Consider the following 21,277-nt stretch of genomic DNA (forward strand, 5'->3'; position numbering starts at 1 on the left):
GGGGGGAGGGGGATCAGGACTCCTGGGTTCGAGCCCCAGCTCTGGGAGAGGCCTCGGGGGTTAGTGGTTGGGGGGGGGGATCAGGACTCCTGGGTTCGAGCCCCAGCTCTGGGAGAGGCCTCGGGGGCTAGTGGTTGGGGGGAGGGGGATCAGGACTCCTGGGTTCGAGCCCCAACTCTGGGAGAGGCCTCGGGGGCTAGTGGTTGGGGGGAGGGGGATCAGGACTCCTGGGTTCGAGCCCCAGCTCTGGGAGAGGCCTCGGGGACTAGTGGTTGGGGGGAGGGGGATCAGGACTCCTGGGTTCGAGCCCCAGCTCTGGGAGAGGCCTCGGGGGCTAGTGGTTGGGGGAGGGGGATCAGGACTCCTGGGTTCGAGCCCCAGCTCTGGGAGAGGCCTCGGGGGCTAGTGGTTGGGGGTGGGGGGGATGGGCGGGGGCCAGGGATACTCTGTGCTCAGGGAAGGTGCAGGCGATGTGGGGGGAAGGACCCATATCAGCCGTTCCCAGGACACTTCCCTCTCTCCCTGCTGCTTATCTCCCCCGCCCCACAGGGGATAATCACGCCCCCCCAATGGGGGCTCCCGCCCGATTTCCCCCACTGGGGCCTGCCCGTTAACCCTTTCTGAGCTGGGACAGCAAGAAGAGACTGGGTGTCACCACAGGCTGACGGCCCCCCTCTTGTCACCACAGGGGTCACAGTGGGGTTGGGGGAGCCAGGATCAGCAAGACTGGGGGGGATATTAGGGACCCCCCTGAACAGCGGGGGGGGGGGAGGAATAAGGCTGGCTGGTTGCTAGGCAACTGCACGGATTGGGGGACAGGAAACTAGGGGTGAGATGTGAAAGTGTTAAATCTGCCCTTGGCCCAGAGCAGGCACCTGGGGCTGGCTGGGGTGGACCCAGGGGCTCGTTTAAGGACCAGCTGGAGACTCCCAACAGCCAAGGGGAGCCCCCCGGACCCCTCATTCACACCCAGCAGCCCAGGCCCCGGCACAAAGGGGTCAGGCCAGGAGTTAAGCGCTGCCCCTTGGCCGGACAAAGGACGGAGCCAGAATGGTGCCCACCGCAGCTCTGCTGGGTACACGCTCTGGCTTGGCCAGGCTGCCCCATGCACCCCCCAGTGCCACCCTGGGGCCCCACCGAGGCTGCGAGCGGGTGACTAATGAACCTGCTCTGGCGGGATCTGGCTCCTGGGGGGCACGCAGGGGGCTGGCCGGCCTCTGCTCCAGGGAGCCACCAAGAGAGGGTGGCTGGTGCCAGAGGCCCAGTTCCAGAGTCACGTGGGGCCGGGGGTGCTGCCCCATAAGGGAGTCACCCCCAAACACCCAGCCTGGAGCAGCCCCTGTGGATCCAGGCCAGTGTTTAAAGGACAATGGACCCACAGGCGCGGCCGGGGTGTGATGGGCTCTGGGCCGGGAGAGGATCCCGGGGGGACGGGTCCCCACGGGAAGACAGAGCCCCCGGCCCCAGTGGGCATTGAATAAACTGGGGGTCATGCACCCGGGAGCACCCGCGTCCAGCCGCGATTCATAGCTGATGGACCCGGCCCCATGCAGCCGGGCACCCCCCAGAGAGGGGCAGGGAGCCTGGCCTGGCACCAGGGAGGCACCATGGGCCCCAGATACCAACCTGGAGGAACCCACGGCATGGCCCTGCACCAGCCAGCTGCAGAACCCGTCTGCCCTCCACCTGATCTATCGTCCCTCCCCACAGGCACCCACCCACCCCCATGCCCTCCCCATCCCTTCCCACCCCCCACCCGCCCCTTGCCCCCTCAATCCATCCCTTCCCACCCATCCCCTTTCCCCCTCTATCCATCCCTTCCCCCCCCACCCGCCCCTTGCCCCCTATCCATCCCTTCCCACCTCTCACCCTTCCCCTTGCCCCTCTCTATCCATCCCTACCCGCCCCATGCCCCCTCTATCCATCCCTTCCCACCTCCCACCCTTCCCCTTGCCCCCCTCTATCCATCCCTTCCCCCCCACCACTGGCCCCATGCCCCCTATCCATCCCTTCCCACCTCTCACCCTTCCCCTTGCCCCCCTCTATTCATCCCTACCCGCCCCATGCCCCCTCTATCTATCCCTTCCCACCTCCCACCCACCTGCCCCCATGCCCCTCTCTATCCGCTGCTGGCAGAGCTGGGGCAGGGCTGTGACGGGCAGGAAGCAGGGGGTGGCTGCCAGACCCTGGGGATCTCTCTGGGGCTCAGGCTCCCAGCCGGGGTCCGTTGCCCCCTCCCACCCCGGAGTCCTCCTTCCCCCAACAGTGGCCTGGGGGCGAGCGTCTCGCTGCCCTTGTGGCCCTGGGCACGCAGCTCCCAGCGTCAGCCGTAGAGAGGGGGACGTGGGACCCCAGGAGCCAACCCCTCCTCTCTCCCCATCCCCCCAAGGTCCAATCCTGATTCAGTTCCAGGCCCCAGCCTGAGGGTGGGGGGTGACTGAGGGCCCAATTCTGGAGCGGGGGCCGGGGCCCGATCCTCGGCTGGGGGTGGGGTTGCAGACACCCTGATCCTGGGGTTGCAAAGGGCTGAAGTGGGGACTCCCCACACCTACACACAAAGCTGCGGAGGGGAATGAGACCCCCAACGCTCCCTCCCTGCCCCCTCCTGGCAGCCCCCCCGCCCCTGCCCCCACCCACCCAGAGTGAGGTTCATCTCCCCAGCATTGTCACGGCAACCAGTGGGTGAGGCTGAAAAAGCAGCAGCACCCCCAACATGCATCAGCCTAGAGTCCCACCAATTCCCCACCCAGGGCCCCCCAAGGCAGCCAGGGGCAGGGGCCCCTGGAGGGGGGGATCAACCAGCTGCAAAAAATGAAGGGGCAATGGGGGGGGAGGGAATTTCAATCTTCTGGGGCTGCTGGGAAAATCGCTTGCCCCCCATCTCCACCCCCTACTAACACCAGCTTGCCCCAGATACCCCCAGGGTGTGGGGCAGAACAGACCATCAGACCATGGTTTGCTCTACTCAGAGGGATTTATTGGAAGAAGGGCCCGCAGGGGCCGGAACATCCAGGATTCAGAGCCCCCCCTCGGCTGATTGCTGGGGAGCAGCGAGAGAGGGGAACCCCCAGCACAGATCCCACCCCTTGGCGGGGACCTCTCCCAGGAGCGCTGGCCCCATCCAGGTCCCCGTGGATCGCCTGCCCCCCAAACCCCTCTTCCCAGGAGCAGGGCAGCTGGGGTGTGATGAAGTGGGACTGTTCTTAATGGTTCCTCTGAATAGTGTGGGGGTGCCTCAGTTTCCCCTATGCAGTTCTTAAGTATCTAGGGGGTGGGATAAGGGTGTATGATCATTGCAGAGCCCTAGAGGGCAGGTGTGTACAGGGGTCTGGACACAGACAATGGCCGACACCCTGTTTCCTGGCCACTGATGGCCTGGGCCTTCCCCCCTGCAAGGTGAGAGCTAAAGGGTTGGAGAACAAAGGGATCCGGTGACCTCCTGGCCCGGGAAAGGGACAAAGCCCAGAGGAGGAGGGGCTGGAGAGAGTTTCAGTTTGGGGTTGGCTGGGACATGGAGTGAAGGGCAGACATGGCTGTCTGGCTCACTGCCCCCCAAAATGGACCCAGCTGAGGGGTCCTGTTCTCTGCACCTGCAAGCTCTGTTTTAGACCATGTTCCTGTCGTCTAATAAACCTTCTGTTTTACTGGCTGGCTGAGAGTCCCGTCTGACTGCGGAGTTGGGGGGCAGGACCCTCTGGCTTCCCCAGGACCCTGCCTGGGTGGACTCGCTGTGGGAAGCGCACGGAGGGGCAGAGGAGGTGAATGCTCCGAGGTCAGACCCAGGACGGTGGAAGCCGGGGGAGCTGTGTGTCCTGCAGACAGGCTGCTCCCAGAAAGGAGACTTCCCCAGAGTCCTGCCTGGCTTCAGAGGGAGCAGTTCCAGAGCATCGCCCGGGGACTTCGTGACACGGGGGAAGCCCAGCCCTCAGCACAGCCGATCCTCGCGTCTCCGGTGCCCCACGGCATGCTTGGTGCTCCTGGCTGCTGGGCGGGACGGGGGGGCAGGCTGGGGGGTGCCCATACCCAGGGACTGACTGGGGGGGAGTTGGGAGAGCCCAGCTGAGGGTTGTTTCCCTGTCATCCTTTCCCTGCTGGCATGGGGGGGGATAGTATAGATCCCCAGAGTCTTGGTGACCCCTATGGGTCAAGACAATGGGGGGCCCAGTGCACAGCAGCCTGGGGAGGGGCCAACAGGGGGCGCAGGGAGGAGCGGGATGTGCAGCCAGTCAGGGGGTGGGGGAGCTGGGGAACGAAGTAGGGGGCTCTGGGGGTGGAGATCAGGGGGGAGGCTGCTGGGGGGAGGTGCTAGGATGGGGGGGGCTGGGGGCAGGGAGTGAGGAGAGCAGGGAGCGTGGGGGGGTGGCCGGGCTGCGGGGTGCAGGGGGTAAAAGGGGCTCTAGGGGGGAGGGGAGTGGGGGCTCCGTGGTTAGGGCAGGGCTGTGGGGGAGGGGAGTGGGGGCTCTGTGGGCAGGGTGCAGGCGGGGGCTGGGGGGGCCTTTCCGGCGCAGGACGAAGTTGAAGTCGGCAGCTGGATTCATGGCGTAGAAGGCGTTGGCCCCATCGGGGATCAGCAGCTCTGGGGGGGGGGGCACAATGATACTGGAGACCCCCCCAGCTGGTCCCCTTCTCCAGGAACACCCCCTGCTCCCCCCCGCAAGGTCCCCCCACCTGGTCCTCTGCTCCAGCAATACCCCCTGCCCCTCCCCAACACCACCTTCCCCCCATGACCTCATCCTCCCCCCCCACATGCTTCCCCCACCTGGTCCTCTTCTCCAGAAACACCCCCTGCCCCTCCCCCCACACTCAGCATGCTCTCCCCCCACCTGTGACACCTCCCCACCCCCCATGCTCCCCCACCCTGCCCTCTGCTCCCCATCCCAGCCGTGCCCCCCTCACCTCGGCCGCCCCCCAGCAGCTGCAGGAGCTGGAAGTCTCCAGGCTGGGTCCCTTCCAGGCTGTGTTTCTGAAGGGCACGCAGCACCACGGCTGGGGTCTTGTCCTGGCTGGTCAGCTGGGGGGCAGCGGGGGGCACAGGATCAGCGTGGGGGGCAGAGACGGGCACGGGGGGGTGGAGGACAGGCTGGGGGAGGGGGCGGCACATGCAGGGGTGGGGAGGAGGGCAGAGACGGGGTAGGGCCCAAAGGGGCGGGGCCAGGCCCCAGCCCCGCCCAGAGGCAGGACCCCCAGCCCCCCCTCACCAGGATGCTCTTATAGAGGTTGCCGTGGGCGTTCTCCATGCTGACCCGCACGATGCACGAGTCTGCCCCCTGCTGGTTGTAGAGGGGCGAGCAGGGGCGGCGGGCGAGGGGGGAGGACGGCTCCTCGGGGGGGCAGGTGCTCAATGGCAGCTCCAGCAGGCTCTGTGCCAGGGTGGGGGGAGAAACAGGAGCTGGTGAGCGAGCAGGGATAGAACCCAGGAGTCCAGGCTCCCAGCCCCGCCCTCCCCCCAGCTCTAACCACTGCACCCCACTCCCCTCCCAGAGCTGGAGAGAGAACCCAGGAGTCCTGGCTCCCAATCCCCCCTCCCCCTGCTCTAACCCCGGGAGCCCAGCGGGCACTGGCCTTTGCACTGGGATAGCCCATCCCCAGCTACCCCCAGTCAGGTCTGAGCCACCCCAGCACACACACACCCCCCGGCACCCCACAGTACCTTGCAGAGGGCCCCCCCCATCTCTGGGGAGCAGGGGGCACTGGGCCCCTCATCGGCTTCGCAGCTGCTGCCGGTGCCCGAGAGCGAGATGCTGCCCTTTGCAGAGGGCAGCCGGGGGGACAGGGCCTCGGACCCCAGCAGGAGCCTGAGGGGAGACGGGGGTGAATGAGCAAGAAAGGGGAGAAGGGCTGGGGGGGCTCGAAAGGAGAACCTGCCCCCCAGACATCCCCATCCCCCTCCAGATGCCAATTCCACCCCCACAGAGCAAGACGCCCCCCAACGCCCACCTCCTCCCCCGAATACCCACGGACCCCCTGCCCCTCCCCCATCCCTTGACTGAATGTGGGAATTCTGGTAATAGTTTTATGACCACGAGGTGTGCCTCAGTTTCCCCACTGATTCTGCCTGACCAGCCACTAGTGCCAAGGGACTGACCCCCAGAGGAGAGGGGAGTGAGGCCTGGCCAAGAGCTGCCCCCTGGCACGCCCAGGAGCCGAGCAGGATCAACCCCTCTGAACAGGGGATGCAGGATGCCGACGGGAACCCCCATGGGAAACTGAGGCAGGCTGGTCAGGGGCAGGAGGGTGACCAGCCCATGGCCCCCATGCCAGGGCCATCCCCACACCTCCCGAGCAGGGCTCCTGGCTCCCCTCGCTCAGGTTGGGGTGGGGGGGGCTGCTCACAGGGAGACGGACGTTTGGACACAGACAGACTCCCCCGCTGGGATCGTCCCATCCGGCCTTTCGCGGAGCCCAGGCCAGCTCCGGAGCTGCCCGCCCGGCTGCAGCTTGGGGGCTCCCCGCGGCGGGGGCCCCGGGGGGCCGGGGGCCACTTACGAGCTGAAGCGTTTGCTGAGGCTGCGTTTCACGCGGGGTGAGCTGGGGCAGGAGTCGGCCGGGGGCTCGATGAGCCGGGAGACCCGGTAGCTGGGGGGGGAGCGGATTTGGGGGGTTAGTGCGTGTCCGTTCTGCCCCCCCCGCCGCTGCTACTGCGCTCCGTCCGCCATTGAGGGGGACACTCCAGGCAGCTCCCCAGGTGAAACCCGCTCCCCCGCCTCGCGCTGCCCCCCGGCTTCCCTCCTACCCCCCCTCCCAGCCACCTCCCCCACCTCCGTACTGCCCCCCAGCCTCCCTCCTGCCCCCTCTCACTGCCCCCTCCCTGGCCTCCCTGCTGCTCCCCGGCCTCCCTCCTGCCCCCCCTCACTGCCCCCTCCCTCGCCTCCGTACTGCCCCCACCCCGGCCTCCCTGCTGCCCCCCTGCCTCTCTCTGCCCCGCTCCCTGCTGGCCCCCGGCCTCTCTCCTGTCCCCCCCTGCCCGCCCCCTCCCCACAGGCCCCCTTCCGGCCCCTTCCCTGCCCGCCCACTGCACTCCCTGCTCCCTGACCACCTCCCTCCTATCCCCGCCTTGCTCCCCCCGAGACCCCCTCCCCACCCCCCGTGGTACCTCTGCTCCTCGGAGAGCCGGGCGTGGCGCTGAAAGGTGGCCAGCACGGGGGGGTTGGGGCGCAGGGCGTAGCCCCCACACGACGCCTGCAGCTGCCGGATCCGCAGCAGGATCTCTGCCTCCTGGGCCCGGACATGGGGTGAGACTGGGTTCGGGGCTCCCTCTCTCCCAGCTCCCGTCCCCCACTCCGGCCAGCCTCCTGCCCCCCCCAGCTCCTGTCCCCCTCTCTGCCCAGCTTTCCGTCCCCCCCAGCTCCCATCCCCCTCTCCACCCAGCCTCTCACCCCCCCAGCTCCCATCCCCCTCTCCACCCAGCCTCCTGCCCCCCCAGCTCCCGTCCCCCCCTCCGCCCAGCCTCCTGCCCCCCCAGCTCCCGTCCCCCTCTCTGCCCAGCTTTCCGTCTCCCCCAGCTCCCATCCCCCTCTCCACCCAGCCTCTCGCCCCCCCAGCTCCCATCCCCCTCTCCACCCAGCCTCCTGCCCCCCCAGCTCCCATCCCCCTCTCCACCCAGCCTCTCACCCCCCCAGCTCCCATCCCCCTCTCCACCTAGCCTCCTGCCCCCCCCAGCTCCCGTCCCCCCCTCCGCCCAGCCTCCTGCCCCCCCAGCTCCTGTTCCCTACTGCCCCCCAGCCACCCCCTCATCCCCCGTCCTCCTCAGCTCCCATCCGCACCATCTGCCCAGCCTTCCGTCCCCCCAGCTCCCGTCCCCCCCAGCCTCCTGTCCCCATCCCCCTCAGCCTCCCATCCATTCCCCGTGCCCCCCCGGCACTCGTCCCGCCACTGCCAGCCTCCTGTCCTCCATCCCCCGCAGCTCCCATCCCCCCATCAGCCCAGCCTCCTGCCCCCCAGCTCCCGGCCCTCATCACCCCCCCAGCCTCTTATCCACCCCTCCAGCTTCCTGTCCCACAGCTCCCCCCCAAGCTCCCATCCCCTGACCCTCCCCACAGCCTCCCACCAATGAATCAGAGATCCCAGGAGTCCTGACTCCCAGCGCCCCCGCCCCTTGACCACTAGACCCCACTCCCCTCTGCTCTCCCGGCCAGCTCCCCCGCCCCCCCCCCCTGTGACGATGTGACTCAGCAGAGAGGGGGGAGTGTTGACCTGGGGAAGCAGAGTCCTGTGGGATCAGGAGGCAGCTGGTGGTCCCCCAGAAGTATCGCCGCAGGCTCCTGTACCTGGCCCATGACATCCCCCTCGCAGGGCACCAGGGAATCCGGCGCACCCGGCAGAGGTTGCTACAGAACTTTTACTGGCCCGGGGTCTTTACCACGGTCCGGCAGTATTGCCGATCCTGTGACCCCTGTCAGAGGGTGGGGAAGGCCCGGGACAAGGGGAAAGCGGCTTTGAGACCTTTGCCCATCATAGAGGAGCCTTTCCAGAAGGTGGCCATGGACATCGTGGGGCCTCTCAGCAAGACGACCCGGTCGGGGAAGAAATACATTCTGGTGGTGGTAGATTTTGCCACCCGCTACCCCGAGGCAGTGCCCTTAGCTTCCATTGAAGCAGACACCGTGGCCGATGCGCTCCTGACCATTTTTAGCCGAGTGGGGTTCCCCAAGGAAGTCTTGACAGACCAAGGCTCCAACTTCATGTCAGCCCTGCTCCGGTGCTTGTGGGAGAAATGTGGGGTCCGGCACGACTGGGCCTCAGCTTATCGCCCCCAGTCCAATGGGCTGGTGGAGAGGTTTAACGGGACGCTAAAGATGATGCTGAAAACCTTTATGAACCAGCACCCACAGGATTGGGACAAGTACTTACCTCACCTGCTGTTCGCATACAGGGAGGTGCCCCAGGAGTCTACTGGATTTTCGCCTTTCGAACTGTTATATGGCAGGAGGGTGAGGGGCCCCCTGGACCTGATGAGAGACGAGTGGGAGGGGAAGGCCACTCCCGATGGAGAGACAGTGGTGGAGTATGTCCTGATCTTCCGAGAGAGACTGGCTGAACTCATGGGCCTGGCCAGGGAGAATCTGGCCAGAGCCCAGAGGAAGCAGAAGGTCTGGTATGACCGCACGGCACGGGCCCGTGCCTACGCCACCGGGGATCAGGTGATGGTTCTCATCCCAGTGAGAAAGAACAAACTACAGGCCGCCTGGGAGGGCCCTTTCAAGGTCGTCAAGCAGCTCAATGAGGTAAACTATGTGGTGGAGCTGTCAAACCGGGCGCACCACCGCCGGGTGTACCATGTGAATATGATGAAGCCATATTATGCCAGGGGGAATGTGGTGTTGGCCGTGTGTGGACAGTGGGAAGAGCAGGGAGATGACCCTTTAGTAGATCTATTCCCTGGGACCAGAGCTGGTTTCCCCCTGGAAACAATTCCCCTCTCGGATCAGCTAACCCCTGCCCAGCAAGCTGAGGTCAGGGAGGTGCTGCATCCTTACCGACAGCTGTTTTCCAACCAGCCTGGACGCACTAATCTGACTGTCCACCGGGTGCAGACAGGGTCGCACCCGCCGATAAGATGCTCCCCCTTCCGAGTCACAGGGAAAACTGCTCAGGACCTGGAAAGAGAGGTCCGGGACATGCTGGCTTTGGGGGTGATCCAGCCATCGGCCAGCCCTTGGGCCTCGCCAGTGGTGCTGGTCCCCAAAAAGGACGGGTCGGTCCGGTTCTGTGTGGACTATCGGAAGCTCAATGCCATCACTGTATCTGATGCCTACCCCATGCCCAGGCCGGACGAGCTCCTAGACAAGCTGGGAGGAGCTCGGTACCTTACCACCATGGACCTTACAAAGGGCTACTGGCAAGTGCCGCTGGATGCAGATGCCCGACTGAAATCGGCCTTTATCACCCCTCTGGGGCTCTATGAGTTCCTGACCCTGCCTTTCGGCCTCAAGGGAGCACCGGCCACCTTCCAGCGCCTGGTGGACCAGCTCCTGAGGGGGATGGAGAGTTTTGCCGTGGCGTATATTGATGACATCTGTGTCTTTAGCCAGACCTGGGAGGACCACGTGTCCCAGGTTAGACAAGTGCTGGACCGACTCCAGGGGGCTGGGCTGACTGTAAAAGCGGAGAAGTGCAAGGTGGGGATGGCGGAAGTATCTTACCTGGGCCATCGGGTGGGGAGCGGCCGCCTAAAGCCGGAACCAGCCAAGGTGGAGGTGATCAGAGACTGGCCCGCTCCCCACACCAAAAAGCAGGTCCAAGCCTTTATTGGGATGGCAGGATACTACCGAAGATTTGTGCCCCACTTTAGCGCCATCGCCACCCCCATCACGGAGCTATGCAAGAAGGGGAAGCCAGACAAGGTGGTCTGGACCGAGCAGTGCCAGGTGGCTTTCCGGGCGCTGAAGAAGGCTCTGGTCAGTGGCCCAGTTCTGGCAAACCCAGACTTTGACAAGCCCTTTGTGGTGTTCACCGACGCCTCAGACACGGGACTGGGGGCGGTGTTAATGCAGAAGGATGAAAAGGGGGAGAGACACCCCATCGTGTACCTGAGCAAGAAGTTGCTACCCCGGGAGCAACACTACGCGGCCATCGAGAAGGAGTGCCTGGCCATGGTGTGGGCCCTCAAGAAACTAGAGCCCTATCTCTTCCGGAGAGGGGGCCCCGAACTTCCCCAGGTCACTGGTCAGCGTGACCCCGCTCAGTTCAGTCTCAAAGGGGGGAGAGATGTGACGATGTGACTCAGCAGAGAGGGGGGAGTGTTGACCTGGGAATGTGCCCTGGGGATGGGAGACCTGAGAGCCTGTCACCTGAGCCAGGAGGGGGAGGGGGAGGTGACACCTCTGCCCAGGAATGTGAACAGAGGCTGCAGCAGGGAACCTGCTGGGTGGGTTTAGTTTCAGTTTGGGGCTGGGGAGAGGAACACAGGGAACCCCAGGGCTGGGGTCTAAGCTCCCTGCTCCCCCAGAAGGACGTGATTGAGGGGTCCTGGTTGTACCCACAAGCTCTGTTTTTGGACTGTGTTCCTGTCGTCCAATAAACCTTCTGTTTTACTGGCTGGCTGAGAGTCTCAGTGGATCCCAGGAAGAGGGGTGCAGGGCCTGGACTCCCCCACACTCCGTGACACCCCCCACACACACTCACCTTCCTCCTCTTTTCAAAGTTGATGAGCCCACCCTGGGGGGGAATCAGAGAGAGAACATGAGGGCGGTTGGGGCCCCCCCAGTGTTCACATTAGGTGGTTACCCCAGGAAGGGGCTGGCACTCAAGGGGGGCTGACGAACAATGGGGGTGGGGTGAGATGAGATATGTCCCGGCCCCCGGGGGCAGGATGTGCAGAAGAGCCTCTGGGGGTCTCAGGGGAACAGGCAGCTTGGCCCAAGGGGCCCCTGAGCCGGGCGCTGCGGGGGGGGGCACAGCAATGGTGTGAGCCTGGGGAGACCCCCCCCGACCCCCGACTCACCTCCAGGAAATCCGGCAGCGCCGTGTCCAGCATCACCAGATCCGTCAAGAAGGTGCCGAGGTACGGAACCGTGGCCGGGGGGGGCGCCTGGAGGGGGGAGGTGTGATGAAGTGGGACTCTTCTTAATGTTTCCTCTGAATAGTATGGGGGTGCCTCAGTTTCCCCTAGGCAGTTCTTAAGTATCTAGGTGGTGGGGTAAGGGTGTATGATCATTGCAGAGCCCTAGAGGGCCCGTGTGTGCAGGAGTCTGGACACAGAGAATGGCCGACACCCTGTTTCCTGGCAACTGATGGCCTGGGCCCTTCCCCCCTGCAAGGTGAGAGCTAAAGGGTTGGAGAACAAAGGAATCAGGTGACCACCTGGCCCGGGAAAGGAACAAAGCCCAGAGGAGGAGGGGCTGGAGGGAGTTTCAGTTTGGGGCTGGCTGGGACATGGAGTGAAGGGCAGACGTGGCTGTCTGGCTCACTGCCCCCCAAAATGGACCCAGCTGAGGGGTTCTGTTCTCTGCACCTGCAAGCTCTGTTTTAGACCATGTTCCTGTCGTCTAATAAACCTTCTGTGTTACTGGCTGGCTGAGAGTCCTGTCTGATTGCGGAGCTGGGGGGCAGGACCCTCTGGCCCCCCCAGGACCCCACCTGAGTGGACTCACTGGGGGGAAGCGCACGGAGGGGCAGAGGATGCTGAATGCTCCGAGGTCAGACCCAGGAAGGTGGAAGCCAGGTGAGCTGTGTGTCCTGAAGACAGGCTGCTCACAGAAAGGCGACTACCCCAGAGTCCTGCCCGGCTTCATGGGGAGCAGTTCCAGAGCATCGCCCAGGGACTCCGTGACAGGAGGATCCGGGTCACCCACCGGCTCTGCCAGGGCCCCTCACTCCCAACCAGCAGCCCCCTGCTAGCCCAGCCCTGGGCTCCCCTCCCCCAGCCCAGGGAGTCACTCGCTGAGTCGCTTTGCGGGCTCCGTCGGGGGCACCCCAGGCAGCGTCTCCCTGGGCAGGGGCCCAGCGGAAAGAAACCTTTGACGGGCGCCACCGGTACACGGAGCAAAATCCCACTGCCGGGGGCACGGTGACCCCCACCCCGCCCCCTGCCCAGCTTCCTGCCCCCTGCAGCACGACATCCCCTGGCAAGCCCCCACCTTTCACCAACCCCCCCCCGCAGCACAGCACCCCCTGCCGAGCCCCCTACCCTGCTCCCTGGGGTGCAGCACCCCACAGCATGGCCCCCATGCCAGGTACCTGCAGCAGGATTTCCCGGCAGCTCAGGTGGTTCTTGTCATCGGAGAAGATCTGCGAGAGCTTCCGGAAGACGCCCATGGTGTCCCTGGGGGGAACCGAGGCAGAGCTCTCTCCATGCATGCACCCCCGATCCCCATCCCCATCGGCCCCAGCACCCCCGATCCCCTGCCCCACCGATCCCCGGCCCCATCGGCCCCGGCACCCCTGATCCCCGGCCCCATCAGTCCAGGCACCCCCAATCCTCAGCCCCCGATCCCTGCCCCCACCCACCCTGGCACCCCTGATCCCCACCCCCATCTGCCCCAGCACCCCTGATCCTCACCCCCAATCCCCACCCATCCCCGGCACCTCCAATCCTCAACCCCCAATCCCAGCACCCACCAATCCCTGGTCCCTGCATCGTCCTGACACTATCCCCACCCCAGCACCCCTAATCCTCTCACCCCCCCAATCCCTCGCCCACCCGCTGAACCCCATCCTGGCAGCCTCCCCAGCACGCCCTGACCCCCGCCCATAGCACCCCCCAGGGTCACCAGGACCCTCTGGACCCCACTCCCCACCGTGAGCCCCAACCCAACAGCATTGGCTCTTGGGGACAAGTCCCACGCTCTGGAAGGCAGGACTTCCTGGATTAGCCCTGGCCATCCCAGCCGCGCCTTTGGGGGACGCTGGTCAAAGCCACGCCTTTGGGGGACGCTGGTTTGGTTTGCATGGAGCCAAACTCACCCCCTAGCTCTCCCCACCAAGCCGAAGGGGGGCAGGCCGTGAGAGCTGGACAGCCCCCGCCCCCTGCGCTTGTCTCCCGCCCCCTCCATTCGGCCCCCCCTCCGCTCTCACCGGCTGACGGCAGCCCAGGTCCTCTTGAGCCGGTGCACAGGGCTGGACTGCAGGGCGGAGATCACGGCTCGCAGGGAGGAGAAGTTACGCAGAAAGTAGCAGTGCTGGGCGGGAGGGGAGTCAGTGGGATCCAGCTGCCCCCCCCGATCTGCCCCCCAACCCCCCAGGCCGGCACACATCCAGTTACTACTGGACTCCCTCCCCCAGCCCCTGCTGGCCTGGATTCCCCCCAACCTCCCGTAAGTGCCCCTCACCTTCCCCCGCACCCCACTGGGCCCGCACGGCCCCGCCTCCAACCCCCACCCCCTCAGCTGTCCTCTGCCCCCACCTGGGCGATGGTGACCCACTTCTCCAGCAGCCAGGCTCTCTGCGGCGCACGGAGCTGCACGTCACCCAGCACCGAGGCGACGACGCAGCCGGTGACAGCGTTGAACTGGGCCACGGTGGCGCGGACGCTGGGCGCAGCCCCCTCGCCGGCCTTGCGGTCCCGCTGCGACCACACACAGCCCAGGCAGTGGAAGGGCCGCACCTGCATGAACAGCTCCTGGGGAGGGGGGAGAGGGAGCGGGGAAGGGCCCGTGCTCTGTCCTGGCTCCCAGCACCCCCCTGCTCTAACCACTAGACCCCACTCCCCTCCCAGAGCTGGGGAGAGAACCCAGGAGTCCTGGTTCCCAGCCTCTCCCTGCTCTAAGCCCTAGACCCCACTCCCCGCCCAGAGCTGGGGAGAGAACCCAGGAGTTCTGCCCCTCGGGGCCCCTGCTCTAACCCCTAGGCTATGCTCTCTTGGGAGCTCTGGCCCCCCTCCCCCAGGCCCCCACTTACTATGTCCATTAGCGTGAGCTGCTCGGCCACCTCCTCCACACTGAACGACAGGAGATCAGGGGGCTCCCTGCAGCCCTCTGGCCCCCCCTTGCCCCCCAGCGCCAGCGGACCAGCCCCAGGGGATTCACAGCCTGCAGGGGAGACAGCGCCGGGCATCAGACCAGCCGGCTGCACAGGGGCCTGCAAGGGGGACAGGCACTCAGGGGTCTCAGCCAAGAGATGAGTGGAGGAGGGGATAAGATGGACAGACAGACGAGGGGCTGCAGCCAGAGGACAGGTGGTGGTGGAGGAAGAGCCAGGAGGGGGACAGGTGCTGGGGGGTTGTAACCAGGGGACAGGCAGAGGTGGGGGTTGTAACCAGGGGACAGCTGGAGGAGGGAGTAACAGGGGCAGGCAGAGGTGTGGGGGAGTGGGAACAGGTGGAGTCAGGGGACAGGCAGAGGCAACAGGGGCAGGGGACAGGCCAAGGCAGGGGTTGTAGCCAGGGAGTGACAGGCGGAGGCAGGGACTGTAGCCAGGGAACAGGTGGAGGCATGGGACAGGCAGAAGCGGGGTTGTAACCAGGGAACAGCTGGAAGTGGGAGTAACAGGGGCAGGCAGAGTTGAGGGTAGTGAGAACACGTGGAGGCAGGGGACAGGCGGAAGTGGGGGTTGTAGCCGGGGGCAGGTGGAGGCAGAGGACAAGCCGAGGCGGGGGTTGTAGCCAGGGGACAGGCGGAGGCCGAGGACAGGCAGAGGCGGGGGTTGTAGCCAGGGGACAGGTGGAGTCGGGGGTTGTAGCCAGGGGACAGGCAGAGGCAGGGGACAGGCAGAGGTGGGGGTTGTAGCCAGGGGGTGACAGGCGGAGGCAGGGACTGTAGTGAGGGAACAGGTGGAGGCACGGGACAGGCAGAGGTGGGGTTGTAGCCAGGTTCAGGCCGAGGCGGGGGTTATAGCCAGGGGACAGGCGGAGGCCGAGGACAGGCAGAGGCGGGGGTTGTAGCCAGGGGACAGGCGGAGTCGGGGGTTGTAGCCAGGGGACAGGCGGAGTCGGGGGTTGTAGTCTGGAGTCTCTTACCCTCAGGCTCCACCTGTTCATCTCCTGGCTCCTCCTGAAAGCCCTGCAGTAGCCCTTCGGCCCGCGCACACCCCTCCGAGCCCGGGGCTGCCTGGCGCAGATAGCCATGGAGCTGGCGCAGGCTGGGGTGCTGGGGGGGCTCCCGGAAATCCTCGGGGTGATCACGCAGCCAGAGCTCCAGCACCTGCAGCACAGACCTGGGGGGAAGGGGGGGGGACAGTCCTGACAAGAGGAGGCCCCTCCCCTCTGGATCTGGGGGCATCCCTGGTCTGAGACCCCCCAACCCAAAGCAGCCCCCTTCCCTGGCCCGGGTGGGTGAGGGCCCCCACCACGAGGACCAGACTGCAGGGTTCTCGCCTCCCAGCATGCCCAGAGACCAGCCCCCAGGGCTCACCTGTCAGGGTGGGGGGATCCTAGTGCTCCCATCAGGGATGGGGGAATCCCAGCACACGTACCCCAAGGCTTACCTGTCAGGGGTGGGGGGAGCCGAGTGATCACCTGTCAGGGTGAGGGGATCCCAGCGCCACCCCGGGCTCACCTGTCGGGGTCGGGGGATCCCAGCACACACACCCCCAGCTCACCTGTCGGGGTTGGGGGATCCCAGCACCGCCCCGGGCTCACCTGTCGGGGTGGGGGGATCCCAGCACCGCCCCGGGCTCACCTGTCGGGGTGGGGGGATCCCAGCACCCCCTGGGCTCACCTGTCGGGGTCGGGGGATCCCAGCACCGCCCCGGGCTCACCTGTCGGGGTGGGGGGATCCCAGCACCCCCTGGGCTCACCTGTCGGGGTGGGGGGATCCCAGCACCCCCTGGGCTCACCTGTCGGGGTGGGGGGATCCCAGCACCGCCCCGGGCTCACCTGTCGGGGTGGGGGGATCCCAGCACCCCCTGGGCTCACCTGTCAGGGTGGGGGGATCCCAGCACCCCCTGGGCTCACCTGTCGGGGTCGGGGGATCCCAGCACCGCCCCGGGCTCACCTGTCAGGGTGGGGGGATCCTAGTGCTCCCATCAGGGATGGGGGAATCCCAGCACACGTACCCCAAGGCTTACCTGTCAGGGGTGGGGGGAGCCGAGTGATCACCTGTCAGGGTGAGGGGATCCCAGCACCACCCCGGGCTCACCTGTCGGGGTCGGGGGATCCCAGCACACACACCCCCAGCTCACCTGTCGGGGTGGGGGGATCCCAGCACCCCCTGGGCTCACCTGTCGGGGTGGGGGGATCCCAGCACCGCCCCGGGCTCACCTGTCGGGGTGGGGGGATCCCAGCACCCCCTGGGCTCACCTGTCGGGGTGGGGGGATCCCAGCACCCCCTGGGCTCACCTGTCGGGGTGGGGGGATCCCAGCACCCCCTGGGCTCACCTGTCGGGGGATCCCAGCACCGCCCCGGGCTCACCTGTCGGGGTGGGGGGATCCCAGCACCCCCTGGGCTCACCTGTCGGGGTCGGGGGATCCCAGCACCCCCCGGGCTCACCTGTCGGGGTGGGGGGATCCCAGCACCCCCTGGGCTCACCTGTCGGGGTGGGGGGATCCCAGCACACACACCCCCAGCTCACCTGTCGGGGCCCAATGGCAGCAGCAGCTCCAGCACGCGGCTGGGAGTGGCAAAGGCGCGGTAGGTGGCCAGGAAGCTGGGGAGGTAGCCAGGGTCGCCCTCTGCGTAGGCAGAGACCAGGCCTCTCACCAGCTGGGGCAAGGTCCCGGCACGCAGCCGGCGCAGCTTGCAGGTGCGGTACTGGACGAAGGGGCAGGGGGGGCCAACTCCAGCCTGCGGGGGGGGGCAGGGAGAGAGGGATGGGCAGAGAGAGGGATGGATGGAGTGTGAGAAATAGATTGGATGGAGTGAGAGGGAGGAGTGAAGGAGATAGATAGATAGATAGATAGAGGGGGTGGGGGGATAGACAGGTATGGAGAGATCGAGACAGAGGGAATAGAAGGAATAATTACATCGCCCCAGCCTCTTTCCCTCCTTCAGGATCCCAAAAGGATCCACTGGCCTGAGATGCAGCCCACTCTGGGGTGGAGCACAGGGGCTGTTTATACAGGGAACCCTCGCTTGGCGCTGAGATGCAGCCCCCTCTTGGGTGGGATGTGGGGGGTTGTTTATACAGGGACCCCTAGCCCAGCCCGGAGATGCAGCCGCCTCTGGGGTGGAGCACAGGGGCTGTTTATACAGGGAACCCTCGCTTGGCGCTGAGATGCAGCCCCCTCTTGGGTGGGATGTGGGGGGTTGTTTATACAGGGACCCCTAGCCCAGCCCGGAGATGCAGCCGCCTCTGGGGTGGAGCACAGGGGCTGTTTATACAGGGAACCCTCGCTTGGCGCTGAGATGCAGCCCCCTCTTGGGTGGGATGTGGGGGGCTGTTTATACAGGGACCCTGCACTCGGCGCTGAGATGCAGCCGCCTCTGGGGTGGAGCACAGGGGCTGTTTATACAGGGAACCCTCGCTTGGCGCTGAGATGCAGCCCCCTCTTGGCTGGGATGTGGGGGGCTGTTTATACAGGGACCCCGCACTCGGCGCTGAGATGCAGCCGCCTCTGGGGTGGAGCACAGGGGCTGTTTATAATCAAGCTGCGCACTCGCTCCCAGAGAAAATGTAGGCTAGAAAATGACCCAGTGTCATGGCCCAGCGCCCCCTGCTGGGCCTCCCGCCCCCTGCAGCACCAGGGTTAAGCTCTGGGATCCCCCATGCAGGTGCTGACTGGGTCCAGCCCCACTTGGCATAGGCAAGCTGGCAGGCCCCTGGCAGAGCCCCCCTACCAGCAGGCAGGGTCCCCCGTTGGCCGCAGGGTCCGCCCTCACCCGCTGCAGGGTGATGCTGTAGATGGCCCCGTCTTCCACCTCTTCACCCCACTGCTGGAGGGGCTCCTGCGGGGGAGAATAGACCAGGCCGTGGGCCCAGCCAGCCCCCGACACACACAGAGATGGGAGATGTGGCTGAGGTGCTGGGAATCAGGACACCTGGGTTCTGCCCCAGTTCTGGGAGGACAGTGGGATCTAGTGGTTAGAGCAGAGTGGGGGGGCTCGGAGCCAGGACTCCTGGATTCTCTCCCCGGCTCTGCCACAGATGTGATATGTGATCCTGGGTGAATCCCTTTCACCTCTTGGTGCCTCAGTTTCCCCCACATATGATACACCTATCAGAGGAGCCCTGTCCCTGAAACCTGGGGATGCAAATGCAACTTCTAAAGGTTTCCCCTGGGGGGGGGTTAGGATTAAGGGGTCCCCTCACCCTACCCCCAGTACAGCCATCAGGCTCGGGTGCTGGCAGCTCTGGGGCTGAAGGACCGTGGTACAGTATCGCTCCCTGCCTGCAGGCAGCCCCCGGCACTCCACCTGACCCCCCAGCACCCCCTACAGGGGGTGCTGAATCCACATCCCTACGGGACGGATGGAGAAACTGAGGCACAACGCAGCTTTGGAATAGACTAAACTCCGGAGTCTGGACTCCCAGACCCCTGCTGAAGGGGGGAGGAGCAGGGGCCACCCATTGTACAACCCCCCACCCCGCACCGGAGTGGGGGGAAAAGTGGGAGTGGCACGAGGGGGGCAGAGTGCTCTGGGGCTCCGGCTGCCCTGAACAACCCCCATCCGCCCCCCCCTCATTTCCACCCGCGGCTCCAGGAGCCAGAGCAGAGCCGCCCAACCGGTCCAGCAAGGTCAGCCTCCCCCCGCGCCACAAGGGGCCCTGCTGCCCCTGCCCCCCTCCCTCCGCCCTGCCCCCCACCCCAGCTGGTGGGGGGGCTGCCATCCCAGTGGGCGCAAGTCGCGTTCTCCCCCCTCAGCTCGGGGAGGTGGGGCTGGTGTCCGGCACCCTGATCCCCGTGGGACGCGGCCACCTGGGAGGGGGGTGAGGTCTCCAGTCCCCCCGAGCCGCCCGCCCCCCATGTCCGTTCGGTGCCCCGCGTTCGCAGGGAGCTGGGGGGGGTCTCAGCCCAGGCCCTAGCAGGGCAGGCGCCCCCCGGGCACCCAGCGCCCCTTACCCCCTCCGGGCAGCCATGTGCCCCCCTTCCCACCGGCCCCTGGGTACCTAACGCCCCCCGGGCACCCAACGGCCCCCCTTTCCACCACCCCCGGGGCACCCAGCGCCTCTTACCCCTCCCGGGCACCAAGCGCCCCCTTCCTACCCCCCCGGGCACCCAGCGCCTCCCGCTCAGTCGAGGGACCGACCCCCAGGGCTGATGTCTCTGCTCTGTGCTGGGCGGGGGGTTCGAGTCCCCGGCGCGGCGTTACCATGGGGCGCTCCAGGGCCCGATCGCGGCGTCCGCCCTTGACTCGGCGGCGCCGGGAAGGTCTCTCGGCTGCAGCCCCGGGCGGGAGGGGCTGGGCCACGGAGGGAGGGGGGGTAGCGCAGCCTGGGCACAAGGGGCCCCTCCCCCAAACCAAGGGGGGGCGGGAGAGCGACGCAGGGAGCGCCTGGGACATAGAGTCCCGGCCCCTGAGACCCAACCACCCCCGTGGGGGAGACGGGGGGCTTGGAAGCGGTGCTGTGGGAGTTGCTCCGCCTCTCGCTGCAGCCCCCCAGGGGCTGTGGGGTGCCCAGTGCAGGCTCAGCCCCCTGGAGCGAGAGGGGGGCCAGGAGTGGGGCAGCCAGGGGGACCTGAGAGCTGGGGCCGGCCCAGCCAGGAAGGAGGACAGGGTTAGGGTAAAGCCTAGTAGCTGGAGCGGGGTGGGAGGGGAGCCAGGACTCCTGGGTTCTCTCCCTGGTTGCAGCAGGGCCTGGGGCAGGACACAGCAGGTCCCCACCCCAGCAGAACTCTCTGGTGCACCTGAAACGCCACTGGCCCCGTCTCTCCACCCCCTCCGACCCCAGGCAGGGGGAGCCGGGTGGGCAGCAGGGGGCTGTGGGTTGGGACTGAGGGGCACCGGCGGGGCTGTGGGGCAGGGGAATGGGCCACAGGGGGCGGGGTAGGAGGGGTATGTGGGTTGGGACAGAGGGGCACCGGCGGGGCTGTGGGGCAGGGGAATGGGCCACAGGGGGCGGGGTAGGAGGGGGCTGTGGGTTGGGACTGAGGGGCACCGGCGGGGCTGTGGGGCAGGGGAATGGGCCACAGGGGGCGGGGTAGGAGGGGGCTGTGGGTTGGGACTGAGGGGCACAGGCGAGGCTGTGGGGCAGGGGAATGGGCCCCAGGGGGCGGGGTAGGAGGGGGCTGTGGGTTGGGACTGAGGGGCACCGGCGGGGCTGTAACGTCGGGGGGGGGGGGTCCAGAGTTGCGATTGACACTGGACAGTTAGGGGGAGCGGCTGAGTTTCTGGTGTTTCAGTGTCCCGGGAGCAGGTGCCCCCCAGGGGTCACAGCTCTGGCAATCCGGGCTGGGGGGCAGGAAAGTTGCCAGGGCCGAGGTGTGGCAGGAGGGGGCCGTGTCCCCGTGGGCCCCGCCCCCCAGTGCCGCTCACTGTCCAGGGGGGAGCCACTCCCGTGGGCCACTGGCACAGCTGATCCCCCTCGCCAGCCTCTCCTAAGGGGCACTGGGATGATTTTGGGGTACGGCTGCTGGAGGGGGACGTCCCATTCCAGCCTGGCTTCCCCTCTCTGTCTGGGGCAGCCCCTGTTTGGCACCCCTTGCTGGAGAGCCCTCGCCGCCCTCTGTGCCCCCAAAAGCGCTGCACCGGGGTCAGTATCATGCTGGCCATAGGACAATCCCTGCCCCCCGGCAGCTGGAGGACGCAGCCTTGGCAACGGCCCCGCTCCCAGGGCCACTCGCCCAGCAGCACGGAGCGGGTGGCAGATCCGCCTCCAAGAGGAGTGGTTACAAGCCCCCCTTTCTGATGAGGGGAAACTGAGGCACAAGATTGCAAAGGGTGTCGGCGGTAGCTGAGTGGGGTTTGGCAGCTAGGAAGGCTGGCTCTCTGGGATCAGAGTCTGGGGCCAGGATGTGGGGGGA

General features: G+C 66.5%; 1 protein-coding gene across 1 annotated transcript; it reads right to left on the reverse strand.

Annotated features, from left to right (window-relative positions):
• Positions 1-2,955: 2,955 nt before the first annotated feature.
• On the reverse strand, positions 2,956-19,817 carry RGL3 (ral guanine nucleotide dissociation stimulator like 3; the record flags this gene model as incomplete). The annotated part of the gene is given in 17 exon segments (XM_084609909.1): positions 2,956-4,361; positions 4,363-4,576; positions 4,897-5,011; positions 5,199-5,360; positions 5,651-5,795; positions 6,487-6,576; positions 7,094-7,215; positions 11,125-11,157; positions 11,444-11,530; positions 12,679-12,763; positions 13,516-13,619; positions 13,844-14,059; positions 14,338-14,468; positions 15,395-15,591; positions 16,948-17,159; positions 18,153-18,260; positions 19,626-19,817. Coding segments are annotated over 17 exon segments (2,430 nt in total). The 3' UTR covers positions 2,956-4,144.
• Positions 19,818-21,277: the final 1,460 nt, after the last annotated feature.

Source organism: Lepidochelys olivacea (assembly GCF_965140295.1).
Source record: "Lepidochelys olivacea isolate rLepOli2 genome assembly, chromosome: 20".
Classification (NCBI taxonomy): domain Eukaryota; kingdom Metazoa; phylum Chordata; order Testudines; family Cheloniidae; genus Lepidochelys; species Lepidochelys olivacea.